At 39.7% G+C, this 20,745-nt stretch overlaps 1 protein-coding gene across 1 annotated transcript in view; it reads left to right on the forward strand.

Moving 5' to 3' along the window:
- Positions 1-12,422: 12,422 nt before the first annotated feature.
- Positions 12,423-20,745, forward strand: part of LOC139728848 (synaptotagmin-15-like) — a 37,694-nt gene continuing 29,371 nt past the window's right edge. Inside the window, exon 1 of the mRNA XM_071639788.1 lies at positions 12,423-12,515. Coding sequence (XP_071495889.1) covers positions 12,423-12,515 — 93 coding nt within the window. The remainder of the gene's footprint in view (positions 12,516-20,745) is intronic.

Genomic DNA, 20,745 nt, shown 5'->3' on the forward strand with positions numbered 1-20,745 from the left:
CTCTTAGCATTAAAAATTGGGGGGGGGGGGGGGGGGAAGAGTACAAATACCAGGTCTCGATCTTTAGTCGTATATGCATTAATATGTATTTCCCCTATTCCCCGCCTGTATTTTCATGAATTGTTGTCTTTTTTATTCTCTGTAACTTCTATGGAAAGTGCAAAGGGGATGAGATGCTATTATTCTTGTATGACTGAAAGACATGAATCCTCGGCCATTTAAAAGTCTAAAGTAATATCGAGGTTTCCGATGGAGGGGGGGGGGGGTGAGGAATGGAGCGGATTTTGGTTGAATTTATGATAGCGGCTCTGGCTGTCTATCTGAATAATTCAGAAGCGCCTGTAGATCGCCGGAGAAGCATGCTGAAAGCATCATCATGGAATTTGATGTCAAGTTATAAAATTCGGTTTCTTTCTGAGTCGACGCCGCTGTTCGTCACACGCCCACCACTGCAGCCCCAGCCGGTATCTGTGGAATCGCTTCGTGAATATATTGGGTGCTGCCCATTTCGGGTTCTAATTAAATCCAGGATGCTTTTTTTTTCTTTCCCTTCTTTCAATTCGCTCGTCTGATGGGGTTTCTATATTTCCTCATCCAAATCATCATAAAAGATAAAAAAACAGAACATGATGCCGCTGTGAAAATCTGCCGTCACACAGATTCATCTGTCGAGGAAACAAAAATACCGCTGTTGCCATGCCTACGTCTCATTAGGGGACGGGGTGACAATCGCAGTGAAGTGGGTCAATGCAGTTTGGATCAATTCTAGCGTATATAACCAATACTTGATATCTGAGAACGACCTTAATGAAAGCTTAATGACAAAATTTTGAAAGAAAGAACAATATATTCTTCCGGTGTATTCTTTCCCCAGATGTACGCACATGCATGCACACATTCATGTTTGACGATTTTTTTTTTTTTGATTTTTTTTTTGATTTTTTTTTTTTTTTTTTTTTTGTGGTGCAATAGCCGATCATGCCATAAACAAGTCTGATAGAAATGAGTAGTGACTGCGACGGCCGGCCGTCTATTATACTTTGATTAAGGCTTGCCTCTTCTAATGGGATTTTCTAACAACACGTGTGCCCCATTGCGTGTGGTAGGACTGTCAGTGAGGTCATTTTGCTCATTATGTGCCATTTAATGAGTGAGATAGTCATTTGCATATTTTCCGATGTCCTCACCGATAACCGAAACTGTCCAACCGCGCCAAAAAAAAAAAATCGGACTGCTGACATGAGCGCACTACCCAGGGCCCCCAACTTAATCAGAATCGAATCCGAGACTCGTGCGTCACGATATGTCATTACGATTTTTTTTTCAAGGAAGCGAAGGTATATCAGACTACAGAAGTATCTCGTTCCCGCCCCCCCCCCCCTCGCTCTTTTCCTCTCTTTTCGCCATTGTCTGATTTCTCTTCTCTCTCTCCATTTCTTTCTAAAATTCTCTTGTCTAGTCTTCAATTCTCTTCTCCCTCGCAGATCCATATCGTCGGCTTTCTGACGAAATTAGGGAATAGAATCTGCACATACCGCTGTAAAGCAATGTGACATCGTCTTGCCGGGTGACACCTGCTAGTAGATCGAAGGTGACAGGCAAATAAATAGTATAGAATATTGCATTCAAGCCATCAGTTTAACAGCGAGAACTGTTTAAATTCGCCTTTCCAGGAAAGACATTTCCATTCTAAATATCAGTTTTGCGTTTGCATCTAGTTTCTAACATTGTATACCCCGCCTAACTTTTCACATTCTAATCTATATAGGTGTTGCAGCCCTCAAGTGCAAGCTCAAAAAGCTCAAGAAAAAAGAAATTAAGAGCACAATACCGTCAAGATCACTTATAATGGTTGCATATTAGGTAGATGGTATTTTTACGTATGATGTGTGTGTGTGTGTGTGTGTGCGCGCGCGCGCGCGCATGTTTGTGCGTGTATGTGCGTGCGTGTATGTGTGTCTGCAATTCGAGGGTAAAAGGGTAAGTCGTGCGTCTGAACGTACAAGTGGAACGTTCAAGTATACTCCTTGACAGGAGACACACAAGAGTCGTACATTAATTTTGCGTATATCATTGTATATAGCTACGAAGAGTAACTGGAGTCTTTGGCACAGCTCTTTTCGCGATAGCTCTTCATTTACATAATGTGGTCATTGCAAGAAATCTATATTCACGCTATTTCTGGAAGCAGTTGCAAACCCACACACACGAACAAACACACACAAACATACACACACACCTACATACACACCTACACACACACCTACACACCATAAAACAAACAAAATACACACAAAGTCACATGAACGAATGACAAAATTCATCTACATGACATTTTGAAGCATCTGTAAATGCGTTTGTACTGCATAATATGTTTGTGCGTGTGTGAGTGTGTATGTATGTACGTTTGTTTATGATCCCTCAGACACTTGATATGTTTATGTATACATCCACAGAAAGAGAGAAAACGAGAGCATTTTTCATGTTTGTTTAGTTTTTTATTTTCTTAATGTATAGATGGAGCTGTATTTGCTGATCATGTCAAGAGTATGATATGATATTTATTTTCCTAGAATACATACTCTAACATTTTACTGGGATATGGTCCTAATATGCTACGTTATGCAATATTCACAGGTCTACACACTTCAGGAAAAGTTTTATTTATTGAAGTCGACTCATAATTCTGTCCTTCGCTGTGACTCCGATGTCTCTCCTTGAGTTTCTCGGAAGGGAGAGCGAACTGTTTGTGGGGCAGTGCTCCAGTTTTTATTATTCATTCACCTGGGTAGCGCAGACGGATTTAAATTCGGGCTCGCGCTAAGACGGATGGAGATCCGATCACGGGCATTGGATGCCCCGCGCATCTAGGGCGGTGAAACAAAACCCGAGGACAATTAGATGCGCACTCACCACTTGTGAAACCCGATGATGCGAATCACTTGAGAGAGCCTTTTGGTATGATGAAGGCATTTCATGACCACACTTTTCTGCTTTTGTAGTTTATGGTAGATAAACATAGTTGAGCACGGCAGTGTGTATGCGTGTGTGTGTGTGTGTGTGTGTATTACTAGTATACCTGTTTTGGTGTTTGCTTGTTTGTGTGTGTCCGTGTTTGTGTATGACAAGGGGGGAGTTCGTTTATAGTTAAATCAAGATGATGATGGTGTTTGCCTGGATTGTGCAGAGGTGTGTGTCACGTTTAATACACACTGTCCACTGTCTGCGTATCTGCATCTGATTCGCCAACGCCCTCTTGTGTTTGTCTTTCTTTCTGTCTGTTTGTTTGTTTGTTTGTTTGTTTGTTTGTTTGTTTGTTTTTGTTTTTGTATATGCTATGTAAAAGCAAACAATAGCTATTTAGATGGCTCTGCCTAAGAGAGTTCCAAATTAGGCTAATCAAATGGTTCGCTGGTGCTCAGAAAAAAAAATGCATCTAAGAAGCACAGGACATTTTCGTCCTCTGCTTCTTAGAATACCAGTCCCATAGAATGTCCTGTCAGCACGGAAAAAAACAATCATCAGCATCGAGGTGGTAATTCAAGAAGTGAGAAAGTGTCTGCAGCACTAGCATAAGTACGGGTTTTGCCTGCGACAGGCTGAGCATTATGCGGCCAATGTCTAACATTATATATTTTGTCTTGCAAGGGAATGACTTCCAGGCCTATGCCTGTAGCATTTTAAACAAAGAATAGACGTGACTAAATACTATACTGCTCGGGGAAGCAGGCGTTTTCATTATGTGTTATTACGAGATGCTGGTGTCGTGTCTTTCGTTCGCACACCAGCGCGCAAGCCGGGGGCGCCCCGGGATTTCTTTGCCATAGGGTGGTCAGAAGATGTGTTAAAAAACAAAACAAAAAAAATCTGTCGTGTCCATGGCATTTGCAATTTTGCTTAGATTCTTTATGCTCCGAACTTTCCCCGTGTGTCGTCCCACTTTGGCGACAACCTCCCCATAGTTTCACAATTGGCTTTGTGGGTTATCTCTTTTTTCTTTTTTTTTAGATGGAGGCATTCTTTATCTGGTCATCTAAACCTACGCGACATCCTTCTCCAGAAAAGTGGAGACCAGGGTATACGGGAAAGGGAATCTTTGGAAGTACAGAACCGAGCATTTCACTGTGTAGAAAGTCCGTATTAGGAAGACTGATCAAGCATGTTACCAAGAAGTGTAAAGAAAATTTTGAATCTTAATGTAACCTTTCTCTAACAAGGAAGAGCTTGCTTCTTTATTTTTGTTTAACTTGGAACAATCATCATTACACACCACTTGCGCGGGGGGCACTCATTCTCTCCCTCTCTCCCTCTCTCTCCCTCACACACACACACACACACACACACACACATCTCTCTCTCTCTCTCTCTCTCTCTCTCTCTCTCTATATATATATATATATATATATATTATATGTGTATATATATGTATATATACATATGCATGTATGTATCATAATAATTTATGTATGTACGGAATATTTCATTATATGAATACGTATCACGGAATCTAGACGAGGGGCTCGTAGCTTGGAGGCCACGCAACGGAAGACTCGAAATACCCTTTCTAATATCTTTAACCCCTCCACCCCCCCCCCGCCATTATGCGGGTGATAGATGATAGTGTGCGAATATTGGGGAAAAAACAACTTTTCGTTGAATTCTTATGTTTCTGAGAATTTCTTACCGCCTCCTCCCCCGTTTATGGAGGTCGTAGCGCTTCAAGCAGGATCAGCGGTCTATCCTGCACGCAAACGCAAGCACCGAGCTATCCAAACAGGCACTTAGAGCTACTTAAACACAATGTACGCGTGAATTAACATCACATGTTGTCATTTGAAAGTGTGCATAAAGCACTCAGCATTCTCCTCCCTCTCTCTCCTTCTATCTCCATCTCTCTCTGTTTTTTTCTCTCCCTTTCTCTATTATATATCTCTCTCCCTATTTCTCTCTTTTCTTTCTCTTGGTTGCAATATGCACTTGATAGAGCAGAAATCCAGTCGTGCCATTTGCGTTCCAGAGCGCTATAGCCTTTAGAGAATTGCCGATCGCCCGCGCTGGCGCACGCCCCTCGAAAGCCTTAATTATCGCGGAATCGAGTCTCTCTATGGAAAGCGAAACGTGCACGTATCCCCCGCATAACCTGTTTGTCACGATGATAGCAACCTGAAAACACATCTCAACCTAAGGAGAGCTCTGCTCTCACGAGAGGCGGTTCCAGCCCACTCCGAGCAAGTGAATTGATAAACGCTCGAAGGAATGTATTCCAAGGCATGTGCTTGTCACACAACAAGTTCCACAAATTATCGTTTACCACTATCCAGCGGATTGAAAGATATTTAATTGCCTTTGGGATACAAGTGCCCTTTGATATCAATCATTTTTGATGATCATGTCGAGAGATATCCAGGTGTTTGTTTTTGTTTTTGTTTTTGTTTTTGTTTTTTTTTTGGGGGGGGGCAAACTTAATACATGGAGAAGGACGGCCTTGTCTAACAATTATACTCGTCCGTCTGATATCACACACAAAAAATCTGGCATAGTATGTTATCTTCATTAGTACATTGCTTTTTGAATGGAATTTTTTTTTTCTCTCTTTATTTCTATTCTGGAAGTCTGACAAGAACCCCCCTAAAAGAATACTTTGGTAGTACATTCTTGAGATTCCTACTTAAAATATTTGATTGTAATTGAGTCTGACAAGAAGCCCTCCAAAATGAAATATATTTTGAGAATTCATTCTTGACTTTCTAATTTGGATTACTCGCTGCTAATTGGAAAAAAAAGAAGAAAACGCACCACAAACAAACAGTCCTTGTACGATGTAATTATCAAAAAACGGCAAAAAACAACCACAATTTACGTTATCATTAGTATTCTTATCATCAGCTGTACGCAGAAATAAAAAAGGTCTGTATGTGCCCTTTAGTGTAAAGCTTCTTTTCCTTTCAATGTTAGCCCATTCATGAACCTAACCTCAAAACTGCCAATAACGTTGTCCACAAACAAGGTATCGACAGTAATCAAAAAATTTTGTTCGTCATTTGGCCATTTGACCAACTAATGTCTAAGGCTGCTGACTAAAATGCATTAGCTTACTGAAGTGAAAAAAAAAGGAAAACATTGTTCATCAAAATCTCAGTGTTCACTGAATGAAACTAAAATAATGGAAACCAAGAAGCAACGAGATGACAGAAAAAGAAAATCTTTTGCTGCCTTGATTTCCCACACAAAATCAATCTTGGTTGGTATATTTCGCAAGAAATGTTGCTCCTAAGAAATATCTAAACGAATTCGTGTTTTATAAATAACTGTATTATTGTACTCATAACATCCAATTTTCACTGTGAGTCTCTTTGATAGTGTGCATGGTATTGGCGTCGCGTCACTCAAATCTCTGAAATTACAATTACAGCCGAAAGTATCGGGTTTCAGGCTACGACCAATATGCAACAGCCATTCGAAAGAGATGAAATGGAGTATCCTTATCCTAACTGCAACGACTGAACATTAATCTTTCGTTACTTTTCGTTACATTGTACTTAAACACCATTTATCGGAAGTATGATAAAATTCTGAGAAACAGCTATGGCAGTGCAATACCAGATCAAGTGGGTTTTGTGTGTGTGTGTGTGTGTGTGTGTGTTTGTGTGTGTATGTATTAGTACACATAGTTCTGCAAAATGCTAAATAAGCTGTATGGGAGGAAACATAATGACCATGCTGTTTTTGCTGTCCAAACTGCCTCTACGCCAGTCAGAGAAAAACAGGGGGAAAAAAGTATCACCTTGAAGAGAAACAGAATTAGGAGTAAATAATCAGTAATATACACTGAGCTTGTCATAGATTATTTATGCCAGAAGGAACAAAAAGTGCATTCGTAAACACACACACATAGATACATATAAAATCAATCACGTATACGTACGTATATATATATATATATATATATATATATATATATATATATATATATTTATTTATTTATTTATTTATATATATATATTTGTATATATATTATATACTTTTTCATATCATAATGATGTATCATTGGATAGATATATATTGGTGAAGATAGAATTATATTCTTGGTGCACCGTCAGTACTTATATTCAGATAGACTGAGTCAGCAATATCTCACAGCCTTTGGGTTTTTTACTCTCTCTTTCTCTCTCTTCTCATTGCAATTACAGCCGGCAGCATGAACAAGTGGCGCAAACAATGATTTAATGACCGAAGGCCATCTCTTTCCAATTTGCATGAGTGAGCGCGCGATGGTATTAGTACCGTCTCCGTATAGCTTGCCGTATTGATGAGTTCGCTGTAAATGTGTGTACACACACAAAATGTATACGCAAGCACAAGGCAGCCGCAGAGCAGCGGGAATGGTAAAATGGGCTTTTTCTTTGTTCATTTTTATCTGGGTTGTTGTTGTCGTCGTCGAGACCGACCTGTTGAATGAAGCATACTTACTCCCTCCTCCATTGCACGCGATGCTGCGCGTGGACAGCATTGTTTGGCGGTCTGTCACGTCTGTCTATTTCCTTGGTCTGCCTCAGCTCCGTATCGACTGCAATACTATAAGGTATTTCCAGGGTAGCCCACGATAGCAGAAGATGTTAGACAGAAGATCGACTCGTTGAATAGTCTTATCCTGCTTGCATTAATGTATCGCATTTCATGCATAATGCATTCAAACGTTAAGCTCAAATTCAGACTGTAGGAAAGAGAGAGAAAGAGAGGAGAATGAAAGAGAGACTACTATTGAGCGCGGAGTAATGTGCACGTGTTTATGTGAGTGCGTATAGTTGTGCACATTTGGATGCGTTTCAACATTCTCTCTTTAAGCGACTTCATCGCAATTAAACATGTCCTACACCGTTTTCAGTTTTACTTTTTTTCTTACTTATGAGCAACTCCATAGAAACAATAGCCAGCTGAAGACGTTTATTGGCATACGGTTAAATAACATCGTTTGATCTGATTGCAATAGGAGTTATATACAGGGTCCTATTTTCAATAGGACCCTTTTTACCATAAATGACAACAACAACAGCAGCATGGGTTAGCTTACATTTGTATTTCGCTTTAGCAAACATAGTCATTTTACGCAGATGAATAGTGCAATTTCATGAAGACCGAGCTAACTGCGTAAAAAAAGTATATGCCCATAAACGCTGTATGGGTTGTTCGTGAGTTTTGATGCCTTTTTTCTCTCTAGCCATGTCTAGCTCCTTCCCCCCCCCCCTCTCTCTCTCTCTCTCTCTCTCAAAGTATAACGTGGTGTTTAGGAAGCTTTCAGCATTTACAATATATACCAACAAACATATTCAGGGATATTTCCCTCATTAACGCCATGTTTACTTGCCCTATAAAGTGCAAGATTAAGAATTCCTTCTCCACTTCCTCTTTGTCTTTTTATTCAATAAGCATATACAAACACACTCACACACACACACACATGCATCTAAGCTGCCAAATAATAACCAACACTTTACGCTATTGCTTTCACTGGCGTTGGAATAACGAAAAAAAAAAGATGTTGCCTTGTTCACCACTCTGTCCTTATTCTTCACCACAATCACCCTTTGGAATACAGCCAGCACGCAGCAGAACACCTGCTCACTTCTAGCAGTTCTTCCCCCAAGTATAGTACTTCATGGTTTTAGACGCTCACTTTTATCTCGTCTGCTTCTTTTGCTCGCAGCATCCGATTGATTTCCCCTTTGAGTTTAAATGCGCACGCCTTTCAAACTTCAAACATCTAATTGATTTTTTTTTTCTTGTCACACAACAGTGGTGGTTCACCTGAAAGATCATAATATTATTCGCACATGTTGCCAAGCGCTGATTATGCGGCGGAAGACGTCGGTTTTGATGTATAGGGTAGAGCAATTTAGAGTTAAGGAGGCAAACGAAATTGCACCCTGAGAAAAACAAAAACAAAAACAAAAACAAAAACAAAAACGCCCAGCCTTGGGTAGGTCGAAGACGTGATGCCAAGCCCCGCGCGCGTCGGCTGCAAGAGGCGGGCTGAGGAAACCGGATCTGAACGCTAGGAAGCTCTGGGCCTTTATTATCTAAAGGCTCATCATTTCTTGCGTGTTGATCATCAATCATCTGTCAGTCGCCGTCTCTATTCCACCTGAGACGCCTCTAGATCCTTTCCCTCTTTAATCAAATTCATCTACCCCTCACCCTCTCCCTCCCCCATCTACCTTTCCAAACTATTTCTCTTCTTATTCTCATCTCCTTCTCTCCCTCTCTTTCTCTTTGTCTCTCCTCTCTCTCCTTGTATCTCCCTCCTTCCGTTCGAGGCAAAATTTGATGCCACTTTCTGTTCTTAGTTTTAAGTATTCACGCGATAAATTCTGATCAACAGCGTGTGACAGGGGATGTGGTGATACGCAGAGTGGAAAAAGTGTGAATAGCATGTGGTGAATGAGTATCATCCGCCTCCCACGAAAGGCGGGAAAAGAGGGGATATATAGAGAGGATTTGTCTCTACCTTGTTTTCGTGCGAGGATGCGCTGTTTTGAAATTAGCATATTGTTCACCACCGAAAGTCGCATGTGTGTTGTTTGTTTGTTTGTTTGTTTGCTTGTTTGTTCGTCTCTGCTGCCATTCATTAACCTCAACTATACTTAGCCAGCCATTCGAACTTGTTTTGATCGAAACGTATACTGTTATGACGGATGTATACTATTTTGAGCAGGATTTAACAATAACATAACGGAACATTCCAAACCCAACATAAGATACCATGGCATGACATACCACAACATAACATATTCATTATGTAACATACCATATATAACATAACATGAAATAACATAACATAACATAACATAACATAGCATAACATAACGTAACATAACATAACATAACATAACATAACATAACATAACATAACATAACATAACGTAACGTAACATAACATAACATAACGTAACATAACGTAACATAACATAACATGTAACAACATGATATGACATAACATACCTGTGATAGCATATTAAAAATAACACGACATAACATAACGCTGATATCGACATAGGGAGCTTTCATCGTCAGTTACAAAGGCCCAGCCCCCCCCCCGCCATCACACACACACACACACACATACACACACACACACACACACACAAAGAGGGAGGTAGGAAGACAAAAATCGATGTAACAGTTTGTGTGTGTTTCGAAAAGAGGCATTCTCTTCTCAAAGAACATACTGCTAGATTGTCGGCAAAGAAATGCAGTTTGCACCGATTACTTCTGCAAACATTCATTTCGAAGCTATCCCATACACGTGCCGTCACCTAGGACGCCATTTTGACGTGAAGCAACACGTACACACTGTGCGCCACTCAGGCCAGATTTGACATGTTGACCGACCAGCAATATCCATTAGTGAGCGAGTCAATTTTTTTTTCCAACCCTACCTTGTGGGGGGAAATGCTGAAAATATCACAAATTAAATCTGTGTAATGGACTTGCAGCTAACCGAGGAGTGGGTAGAAGATGAAATGAGAGGGAGGTTGTTTCTGTTGTTTCTTTTTTTCTCTCTCTCTAATGATATAAGGTTCGTCCTGTTCAGGTCGACGTTTACTTTCTAGAATTTTTCTATCCCGACTATAAAAATATACAACATGGCTTAAAGAATGTTCTCGACTGTCATTACAGTTACAATATAAGGGGGAAAACGCCTCTCGACTAGGCAAATCAAAGAGAAAGAACGGCAAACGCTAATTAAACAAGAACAATCGTATAAAAAATGCAAGTTGCAGACGCCGCTATTGTAATGGTGCAATCACTGTTAGGCAGTATAGTGAGAAAGGCTTAAGTCATTTTATGGACTTTGACATAAATGAAGGAGAGATAAATGTATAATAATCAGCTTTCATCGGCGAATATATCATACGGGTTATGAAGAAAGGACTCGGAAACACAGGGAGAATAATGCAAAAACGGTAACCACTCTCAAGCGATGGAGGCCGGAGTTGGACGACGTGATTCTTCACTTAGCAAGGGGGAAAACTCGTATAACTAACGGACATAGAACTAGCCTGTGACATAGAGTAATGGCTATCCACCTCAGATGTAAGTCGAAAAATCGTCAGACTATCTGAAGAAGACAGTGTCTCCTTTTTCCATTTCTTTTTTCTTCTTACATCAAAAGCTGCAGTCGAATCTGACTTGACCTGCGCTTGAATAAGAGGAAAAAAGACCAACAATAGCCGATGCATTCAGAACTTATAGCTATGCCCAGGCCATTGCTGCACCGGTATGTTTATTGATAAATGCCGATTCATATTAAGAGAGTGCGCGGTGGACAAAGAGCCGTGATTCTTTCAGCAGACGGCATCTTTTGCTTTCGTTGCTTTTTGTCTCCCTATCTCCCATATTCTGTTTTGTCCAGACGCATCACTAAATGCACCATTCATACTCCATAATTCTAAGATCCCCCCCCCCCCTCCGTCACCTTTTCATCCCAACGATTGTGAGGCATCTTATTCAAAATATTCCTCTCTGCTCTGCTGTTTATCCTAGCAGGTGCGGTTCGTGAACTTTCATGAAAGCTTCCAAGAGATTCTGGTTTGCAAATAAGTTGAATGTGGAAAGAATGGCTTTGACCGAGGACAAAAAAAAGAGCCGTTCTCCCGCCTTGGCTTGCTCACTTTTTTTTCTAATGTATATATGTATATATATATGTATATATATATATATATATATATATATATATATATATATACAACATAAATGCGCTATTGACAATCATTTCCTGATGGCACTGCCACCCATCTGTGATTATAATAATATTCAGTTCTTAGAAACGCGTAGGTATACGATTTACGATTTTTCATAGATCCTATATGCGTGTATATGAAGACAAAAATCACACGAAATCAGCAATTATGAAAAAAGATCGAGTTTTTAACACATATTTGAGTTGGTCAAACTCTATAATACATCTAATGTTTAAAAGGGGAGACTATTCCACGATGATCCCCAAATGTCTTGGATTTCACACTTACTTCTGAGAGGACATTCTCTGACTTTGAACGTAGATTACGGACGTAGATAGAATGTTTTAGTAGGTTGGTTTTTTTTTTTGAGAAGCTGCTCATTTTGTCCGCCGATGACACCCTTTGCCGAGGCCAATGGCAAGTTCCGTTACCGAGTTTACACTTCTCTGAAGTGGCTTTCTCTGAGACCGAGTATTTACATTATGGAACGTTCATCCTGTAGAAGAATTTTCCTATTTTGAGTCGCACTTCAATAACACGACGAAGAGTAAATGCTCACATCTACCCCACTCATCTCCCATTTGCTAGGTTTTGAGGAATTCATGCGGTTCTTAATTCCTCTCCCCATCCCTCTTCCCTGCTCACCAGAAGTGAAATGCGTTTTTACCACTCACTGGCGCTATGCATCATCCAGATGAATTCTTGAAACCCATGAACGCCATCAAACATGGTAAACAGCAAGAGCAAGTGTGCAGCGTTGGCAAGGTGGATGCCGTACAATCGTATGAAGCAAGTTTGCTTTAACCAAATTCGTGAAATTCGAAAGACAAAACAACAAAATCTGAGCTGTCAGAGACCCAGACATTTTTTTTTTCTCGACAACCGATAGTTATAAGATGGCTTCTTTTACACAGGACACCATTATTTCATCGTTGATGCTCATCGAGCAAATGTTAAAAATCACTTTCATTCCGCGTGACTGCTGTGTAGAAATCCTGGTATGAGGTTCTGGGAGGAGCGTACCATAGAGCAATCTTGAGGCGTCAAGCGCATTGGAGCAAGAGATGGATAGATAGATAGATGAATAAATAGATTTATAGATAGATGGATAGATAGATAGATAGATAGATAGATAGATAGATAGATAGATATAATAGATAGATAGATAGAGAGAGAGAGGGGGGAAGGTTTTCTATGGTATCTGTATTAATCCAGAAGATCGTCAAAGTGGGAAGTGCGGGGGGGGGGGGGTGCTGTCGATTCGATTCCTGTGATGACAATCAGGTACTAGCTGTGTCGCATCTCCCTTGCCAGGTATTCCTTTTATAGTAATTCTCCATCTCATTTTGGCCATGTGGAATCTAGTTCACGAAAATTAGTCTTTCTTGTTACTATACATTCTTATTTTTTTATTCTTGATTGCAATATGATTGGCGTCGAATGGGAGCTTTGTTTATCTAGTTAAGGACAATATCGTGCCCATTCATGGGTTTGTGAATGAGAAATTGATGCTCTTTCCTGTATGGAAGAGGAAAAGAAAATAATAAGACTGGGGCACCGTGTACAGAGGGGGAAAAATAATAAGACGGGATGACAGGGCCACACGATAATATGTAATTGAAACGTGAATGCATTTGCAATGACGTTGGGAGTCTGGCCCGTGCGTGGAAAAGAAATTATTCCCGCATATTCTTCATTGAGACAGCAATACGGTCGTGGAAATGTGGTTAGCATTACTTATGTATGAGTGAGAGATTTAGATATTCCTGGGGCAGCATATAATGAATCAGATTGAAATGCTCACTGACCCGAGTTTAGCCGCCGTGATTCTGTTGATGTCTGCCTTTGCAAAAATCACTCCCGGGGTAGTGGTTTTGGGGGAGGTGGCATCAGATTATCTGTGATGGGGATTCATCTTTGCTCCCTGCAGTCTTCTTGTTGTTTCTTACTCTGATACAATCATGATCAGTTTAGTGTATGCGTCGATTCATATACATGGGTGTAGAAGCACTGTATTCATAAGATATATTTAAATAGATATAATTTCACACGAAGCAAGAAAAAGGAAATAGACACACACACACTCAAACACACACACACACACACATCAACGAAGACACTAGCTATAACAAAGATGTGGAAGAAGTTTTCTTTTTTTTACATCTTTTAGTTTGTATAATTTTGTAGCTCTTTTTTCTAACTCTCGTGGAAACTGGGCCACGGAAAACATCCTCACAAGTGTCATACGGCCAAAGTCCCTGTCGAACTCATATTGGAAAAGAAATGCAAGCAAGGAAATGTATGCTTGTTTAGACAACACTCGAAGTGAAGGCACTGTCAAAGTCGTCGCGCCTTGGGCTCACAGCCGAGAAGCGCGCGAGTGGCTTTAACCCTATCACTCCGGATAGGCCGGATTATCTGGTGCAGTAGGAACGGATTCATGAGACCGTGTCTCTGTATGAGTTAACCGTGTTCATTTCAGAGCGCCGGCGTCTCTCGCTCTGGCTGAGATTATAATCGCCAATATAGACCCATGTCTTGTCGCCTTGCCGAACATCATTCGACGTAACATCTCATTTTCAAGACAATCAAAATGTCCCCGAAAGACTTTTCATCTCTTTTTTTTTTCTTTTTTTTAACAAGCTGAAGGGGTGATGGGGAAATGGGAGGTGGGGGGGGGGGGGAGAATACTGCGGGAAATGATTGGGAAGGTGTAGCTGTTGTTCGTAGCTTCTCCCCCATGAAAATCAGCTTGTCCTCGCTAGTTCTGCATTTATTGCGGTGGACTCTAGGGCAACGACGTGGAAAGTGAGGCCATTTTGGAGGACGCTGTTATCGAACACTGTATAAATTGTGTGACATTGTACAGTTAAAAAGCAGAGAAGGTGTACAATACGAGGTAATTGAGTGGACATTGTGCAGTTTCAACAATCACTATATGCTGTCCTCATTAAGTCAGTTTTTACCTTACATCGCTTTAATCGTTGCACAAGCAATTTAAGCGGATACCAATTTTCGTTAAAGTTATACTTTCATATACATTATTATTACTTCTGACAAACAATGGGCCTGCTGATGCTTGACTATATAAATCACTTATCAAGTCAGATTATGTGCAGGCTCATATTTTTGTGTTAGAATTTATGAAATGATATTCATCTTCATGTAAAAATCTGCGCAATCATGGTAACCGCGGATGACTATGAAATATTGATTTCATGATAAAGAAGTTAAATCCACGTGTTGTTTCGGACGACATAGCAGCTTGGGTGTCTTGGCGCACATTGCCAGCGCGAGATACATGCGGCAGGAGTCTGTACACTCGTGACTGGCTGAATAATGCATGGCTAATTTTGCCCGTGCTCCTCACGCCGTTGTGGATCCACTGAGCATCGCTTTCCATGGGCCCCAGCCCGATCGTGTCTCCTCTCGTAGAATTCGTTATCCATCCTCTTAGCAGTACATTTTGACATGTGTGCAGAAATTTGCCTGTCATTTTCTTCATTTCCCTACGGAGCGGAGTAAAGTATTTAGTCCTTGATTGGCTTAGCATTCCAAAACCCTGTCGTTCTCTGGAACAGTCATCAATGTATAGAGCCAGCAAAAGAAAAAAACTGATCTACGCATAAATCAAATTAATATAACAATCATCATCTGCATGCTGACAATGTAGTGTCTTTGTCTAGTAGAAGACAATAAGCAGAGACTTGAAATCAGTCTTTTGTGAATCTAAGTCTGAATATAAACCACAATTAAACCGAAAAGGAATATGATTTATGAAAGCCCTTGATATATAGATTATGATGCATTGGGGAAAAATGGAATCGCTCCGGAAAGTCATCACAAATACGTAAGAGTTCAAAATCATAGCTAACTAAAGACACACAGCCGTTGAACATTCAAGCCATTATGATAAATATGATGTCTTTTGGTTGTCAAAGCAAGATAATCAAGGCCCCCAGAATATTATCTTTCACCAGCGCTTACCAGTTCCACTAATGATGATGTACATAATTACAACCCCACTTCAAACGACGACAAACGATAGAAATTGCCTGACTTGAATCGTTGTATCCTACCACTTTTGTTGAAGGAACAAAAAGGTCTACAGAATAGCCCCTCAACTCCTCTTAGGTGTAATTCAATTTCTTGACTTCGAACAGAGTCTCAACTGCAAGTGACCATGCGTAGATAAGCCCCATAAGCATCATAAGCAATAAGCTAAACTTACAACATGTACTGCGACCTATCATGATACTAGTTTTGCTCTAAATGATAATTCTGTCCTGCCTCCCCATGCGCCCCCCCCCCCCCCTTTCCTCTTACTGCCATGAGCCGCTAACTTCCTTCCACGTTTCTAGGCCAGCTCAGGGTCTCCCCTTATCGGATTAATACTTGCATGAACAAACAATCTACATACATTACTTCCTTTCAAGGAGACTCTCTTATTTCAGTTTTTGGTGCGAAGGGGCAATTATTCCCCTTAATGTTACAGTAGGTATGCAGAGTCAACCGAGAATTCAAGCAAAGACTGTAACATGCTCATTTTGAGAACCAGTTCCGAACAGTCCTAAAAAAGTTCAATGATTTCAGACATTCGTTATCTCTGTAGGTAATACGGGACAGCAAGGGAATAAAATACAATGCAAAGGATAAGCATAACATAAAACAGTTCTGCGCGAAAGATGTCTTGTATTTTGTATTAATTTTCTTAGATCGTATTGGTCAAAACTCAGAGGCAGAGAAGTTCACAAATCAGTGCAGCTGAAGTCAATAATTTGGTTTGTCTTATTTTACCCATGATCATGTAAGCTTATCGTTATACGTGGTATGACCGAGTTTCAATTTTGATAACAATTCGTACTTAAAAAATTATTTGTAAAGATACAATGTTTTCCACATTCATGTATTTTGATTATCAATAGTATTATTCATATAAACGCGCGTGCCACAAACTTACTTGTGGTGGCAATCGAAAGATTCATTTGATATATTAATGAAATAAACTCAGTCTATATTACCATGAATTTAAGCTGATTCGCACAGTGTTTTCAATTCAATTCGGTTCGAACTATACTTTCAGGGTTTTTCTCAAAGGAACATACAAAGTGATGATTGGAATCGGACAAGCGTTTGAATAATACACCCTTTTCACATTAAAAGATCCAGGTTGGGCGTCGTTTAGATTTAAACCCATTTTTCTTTTAAAACACAACTTTTTAAAACATAAGTTTTTCACCTCACATCAGATTTTACACGTGCAGCCACAGAAATTGATACCCGGTTTGGATCAATTTTGCTTTGCGCGCATGGTCACCGCAGTGTACTAATTTCAAAGAATGATACAAAATACCGAAGGGAAACAAAATAAGAAAAAATAACCACAACAAATATTGGCGAAGAAAGTATCTTACTTATATAACGCATGTGTTAAGAAAATATTTCGCAATTTCCTACTTATTCAAACTGCTACCTTTTTAAATTAATAAGTTCATGCTTATTTTGTACCATTCAAAGACATTTCTTGCCTATGGCGTGTTGATCATGTTGATTACTACAGAACCATCTCCAAAAAAAAAAAACTTTTTGCGTCCTTGACCACAAAAAGTGCAATCGCAATCTAGCTCTGCCATTTAACGTCTTTATCTCTGTACTGAATGTCTGTTAATTGCAAATGTCAATATATAAGCGGTAATATAATATGCACATGACCATGATAGGTAGTTACGATTGAATGTTACTAACTCTTAGTTAATGGACATTTACGCATGAATGTACGTAGAACCATTTTCAGACTCTTTTATATAAAGAGAGAGAGAGTGAGAGAGAGGGAGTAAAGAACTTAGTTTTCTCTTCCAGCCTGAGTTGGGAGATTAGGAATTTGTCAACCATTTGTGCTTTGCTATCAAATCGAGAATTCACGTCAGCAAATTCGCTAATTGATTACAAAGCACGCTATTGGTGTTTTCATTTCCCACTTTGAATCTGAAAGTTTTACGCATGTCCCGAGCTAAAGTAACAGGCTGTGCCTCGACAGAAGATCACGTGATTAAGTTTGTGTCAAACTACAATATTTCGTGACAGACAATGTCATTGACGTACGTGGCGAGTTCGTTTGCAAATGCAAACCTCCGAAAGAAACAAAAGAATAAAGAAACAAACACACAGCCTGAAAACTCATTATCGTAATTGAATAATAAATAGAATATCTCAGAACTATTAGGTAGTTGTTTACCTTCATCTCAAAATGGTTTTGCTTGAAACGTAATTATCGTCATATGAAGCTGTATTCGTTCTACCCTTCGTAGGAGTATATATATATATATATATATATATATATATATACTACTCAAAAAAAGTTAAGGACCACTTTTTAAAACGTACACATTTGTACACATTTGTACCACTTCACAATGGGCCCACTTTTCAGGATATGCAATAATGCGAGAGACATCATGCAACAACTGAAACCACCCATGTGTGAAATTGTTACAGGGTGTTTGAGGAGATTCAAGACAGCCATGTTCGGGTATTTCTAGAAATACAACACCCGGTTTGAAAATTGTATACACACATTAAAAAGTGGTCCTTAACTTTTTTTGAGTAGTGTATATATATATATATACAGAGAACAAATAACTATTTCTTTTTCAACAATTATAACTTACACTCACCAGTGTGTCATTGATTTAACTTTTATCTTCATGTGACCAGTGAAAGGGTACCACGGGATGTTCGTGAAATGGTGTAATTTAGTTTAGTGCAGTAGAAAGAAGAATATTCAATATGATATACTATAAGTAAAATAGATACAACATCGCTATATATACCTCCTGAAAATAAAATACCTCAAATCTCCCATTCATTTCTTGCTATGTCTCTTTCTCTCTCTCTCTCTCTCTCTCTCTCTCTCTCAGAACATGCTCACGATCGTAATCTGTAATGCACACACACACATATCATAATCGGTAGATAAAGGTATATATAATACTGCAGTATATATATATATATATATATATATATATATATATATGAACGGAATCAGAGAGAGAAAGACATAAAGAGTTAGGTCTGTGGTAACTTATTTTAGAATTGATGAATGTCGGTGGAACAGCCTGGCATGATGTTGACGCCGATAGCAATATTGGTGTCTGGCCAGATAATTTGCGAATGTGCGTCGCCCAATTGACAAAACAGACAGACGAAATGAATCAAATGTCACTTTCTAATCCAAACGAGACATTCACTTGTTGCAAATAACAACTAGTTGTAGGCACTCAAAAGAATTGAAATTAAAAGCAAACATTGTCTGAATATAATACGAACATATGTGTATGTGTGTGTGCGTGTGTGTGTGTGCGTGTGTATTCTGTCTGACCAAGGCATGCCTTTTGTTTCTTTCCCTGAAAGTATGTATGAGATATACAAAATTAAAATATTAGCAATCATTATTATAATTATAATATTTACTATAGTAAATATTAGTAATCATCATGAATCGAAAATGTCGAATAATACAACGTACCACCTGTGTCAAAAAGCATTTACCCATCCTCCTGAGCGAGCTTTCCTAAAGGAGTACATTTACTTTCGTTGTATGTACAGTAGGACCTCAATTATCCGGACATCAATTATCCGGATTCTCTGTTATCCGGACGTCCACTAGCTGATACTTTTTTTGGTAATATTTTTATGTATTTCCAGTACCAAATCTCACACTTTCAACCATTATCGTGAGATTACATCTCGGGACATCTTCGCACCGGATTGTAACTTTTAGGGAAGTTCGGGAGACTAATTTTAGAGACTGGTGCCGCGCTTGTCACTGGCACCGAGTGCACAGCAGTATAGTTAAAAGTACAATGCTGTTGCCGTATTCGACGAGTCGCAATATCGATCTCATTGTCGGTGACTATTAATCAGACTAACGATATACAAGGGAACATTTTACTTATATTTCGTTATATTTCCGCATCAATTCCTGAAGTATGAAACATGATGTGCATATACCCCTATAACATGACGTGGTATAAAGCGCTGTACTCGAGCATACATCGTATCTCTCTTATCCGGCCAGGTCGATTATCCGGACGCCCGTCGGTCCCGACGTGACCGCATAATCGAGGTGATACTGTAGTTGTGTTTGCTGAGTTTGTATTCAGGCGAAGTTCAGTGTCCGCTTGTACTCAAGCATCCTATCACTGACATTGTACGTGGTTTTTTCTGTTTGAGTGGACTCTAAATGACTGATCCTATGTTCTCAAAAAATCGCATGAAGCAGTAATCGTAGCACGGACATGATCCGCCGCAAATTCCGAGAAAATCTGTCCTCGAAGCGACGTTTACGGTCGGCATGTCTGAAATGCGAGGAGGTTAAATGACTCCTTCTCTCGTGTCTCTTTCTCTCTTTCTCTTTCCATCTCTCTGTGTCTGTTTTTTTTTTCTGTCACTCTCTCTCTCTCTCTCTCTCTCTCTCTCACTCTCTCTTTCTTCTTCCCTGAATAGACTTCCTGAAGCACATCTTTTTTTCCCCAAAAACAACCGCAAAATCATATCACTTTTCCTTTCCCACCCGCGGAGCTGGCGCGACCTGGGATACCTTCCAAGTAGCATCTCGTCTTTGTGGCTAACCGAACGGAGTTACGGCCCACACTTTTGATGAATGCACCTAAAGACCACAATTGCTAGGCTCGGATTACACTTCTCCCTCCTGATGCCTTCCCGTCCGGAAGTAAACAAAAATAAAATAAGAAAACAGCAGAGAGAGCATGATCGAGTGGAAACCTGGCAAAGGAATGAAAAATGAGCTCAACAGTAAGAAACGTACAAGATCGGCAGACTGAGAAGAAAAGTGATATCATTACGAGTATAGCATTAGTGTCTTATTAAAGACAGTCTGAAAACTTATGTTTTGTTGGCAAAGAAAGAGCGCAAAATGGATGTGTGAGCAGAAATTGAGAACATGAATAGGAAGGAATCAGCGACGATAACCTTTTCTGCGTTT

The sequence above is a fragment of the Diadema antillarum genome, unplaced genomic scaffold (genome assembly GCF_040938485.1).
Source record: "Diadema antillarum isolate AM-2024a unplaced genomic scaffold, OU_Dant_1.0 seq00000203_RagTag, whole genome shotgun sequence".
NCBI lineage: Eukaryota > Metazoa > Echinodermata > Echinoidea > Diadematoida > Diadematidae > Diadema > Diadema antillarum.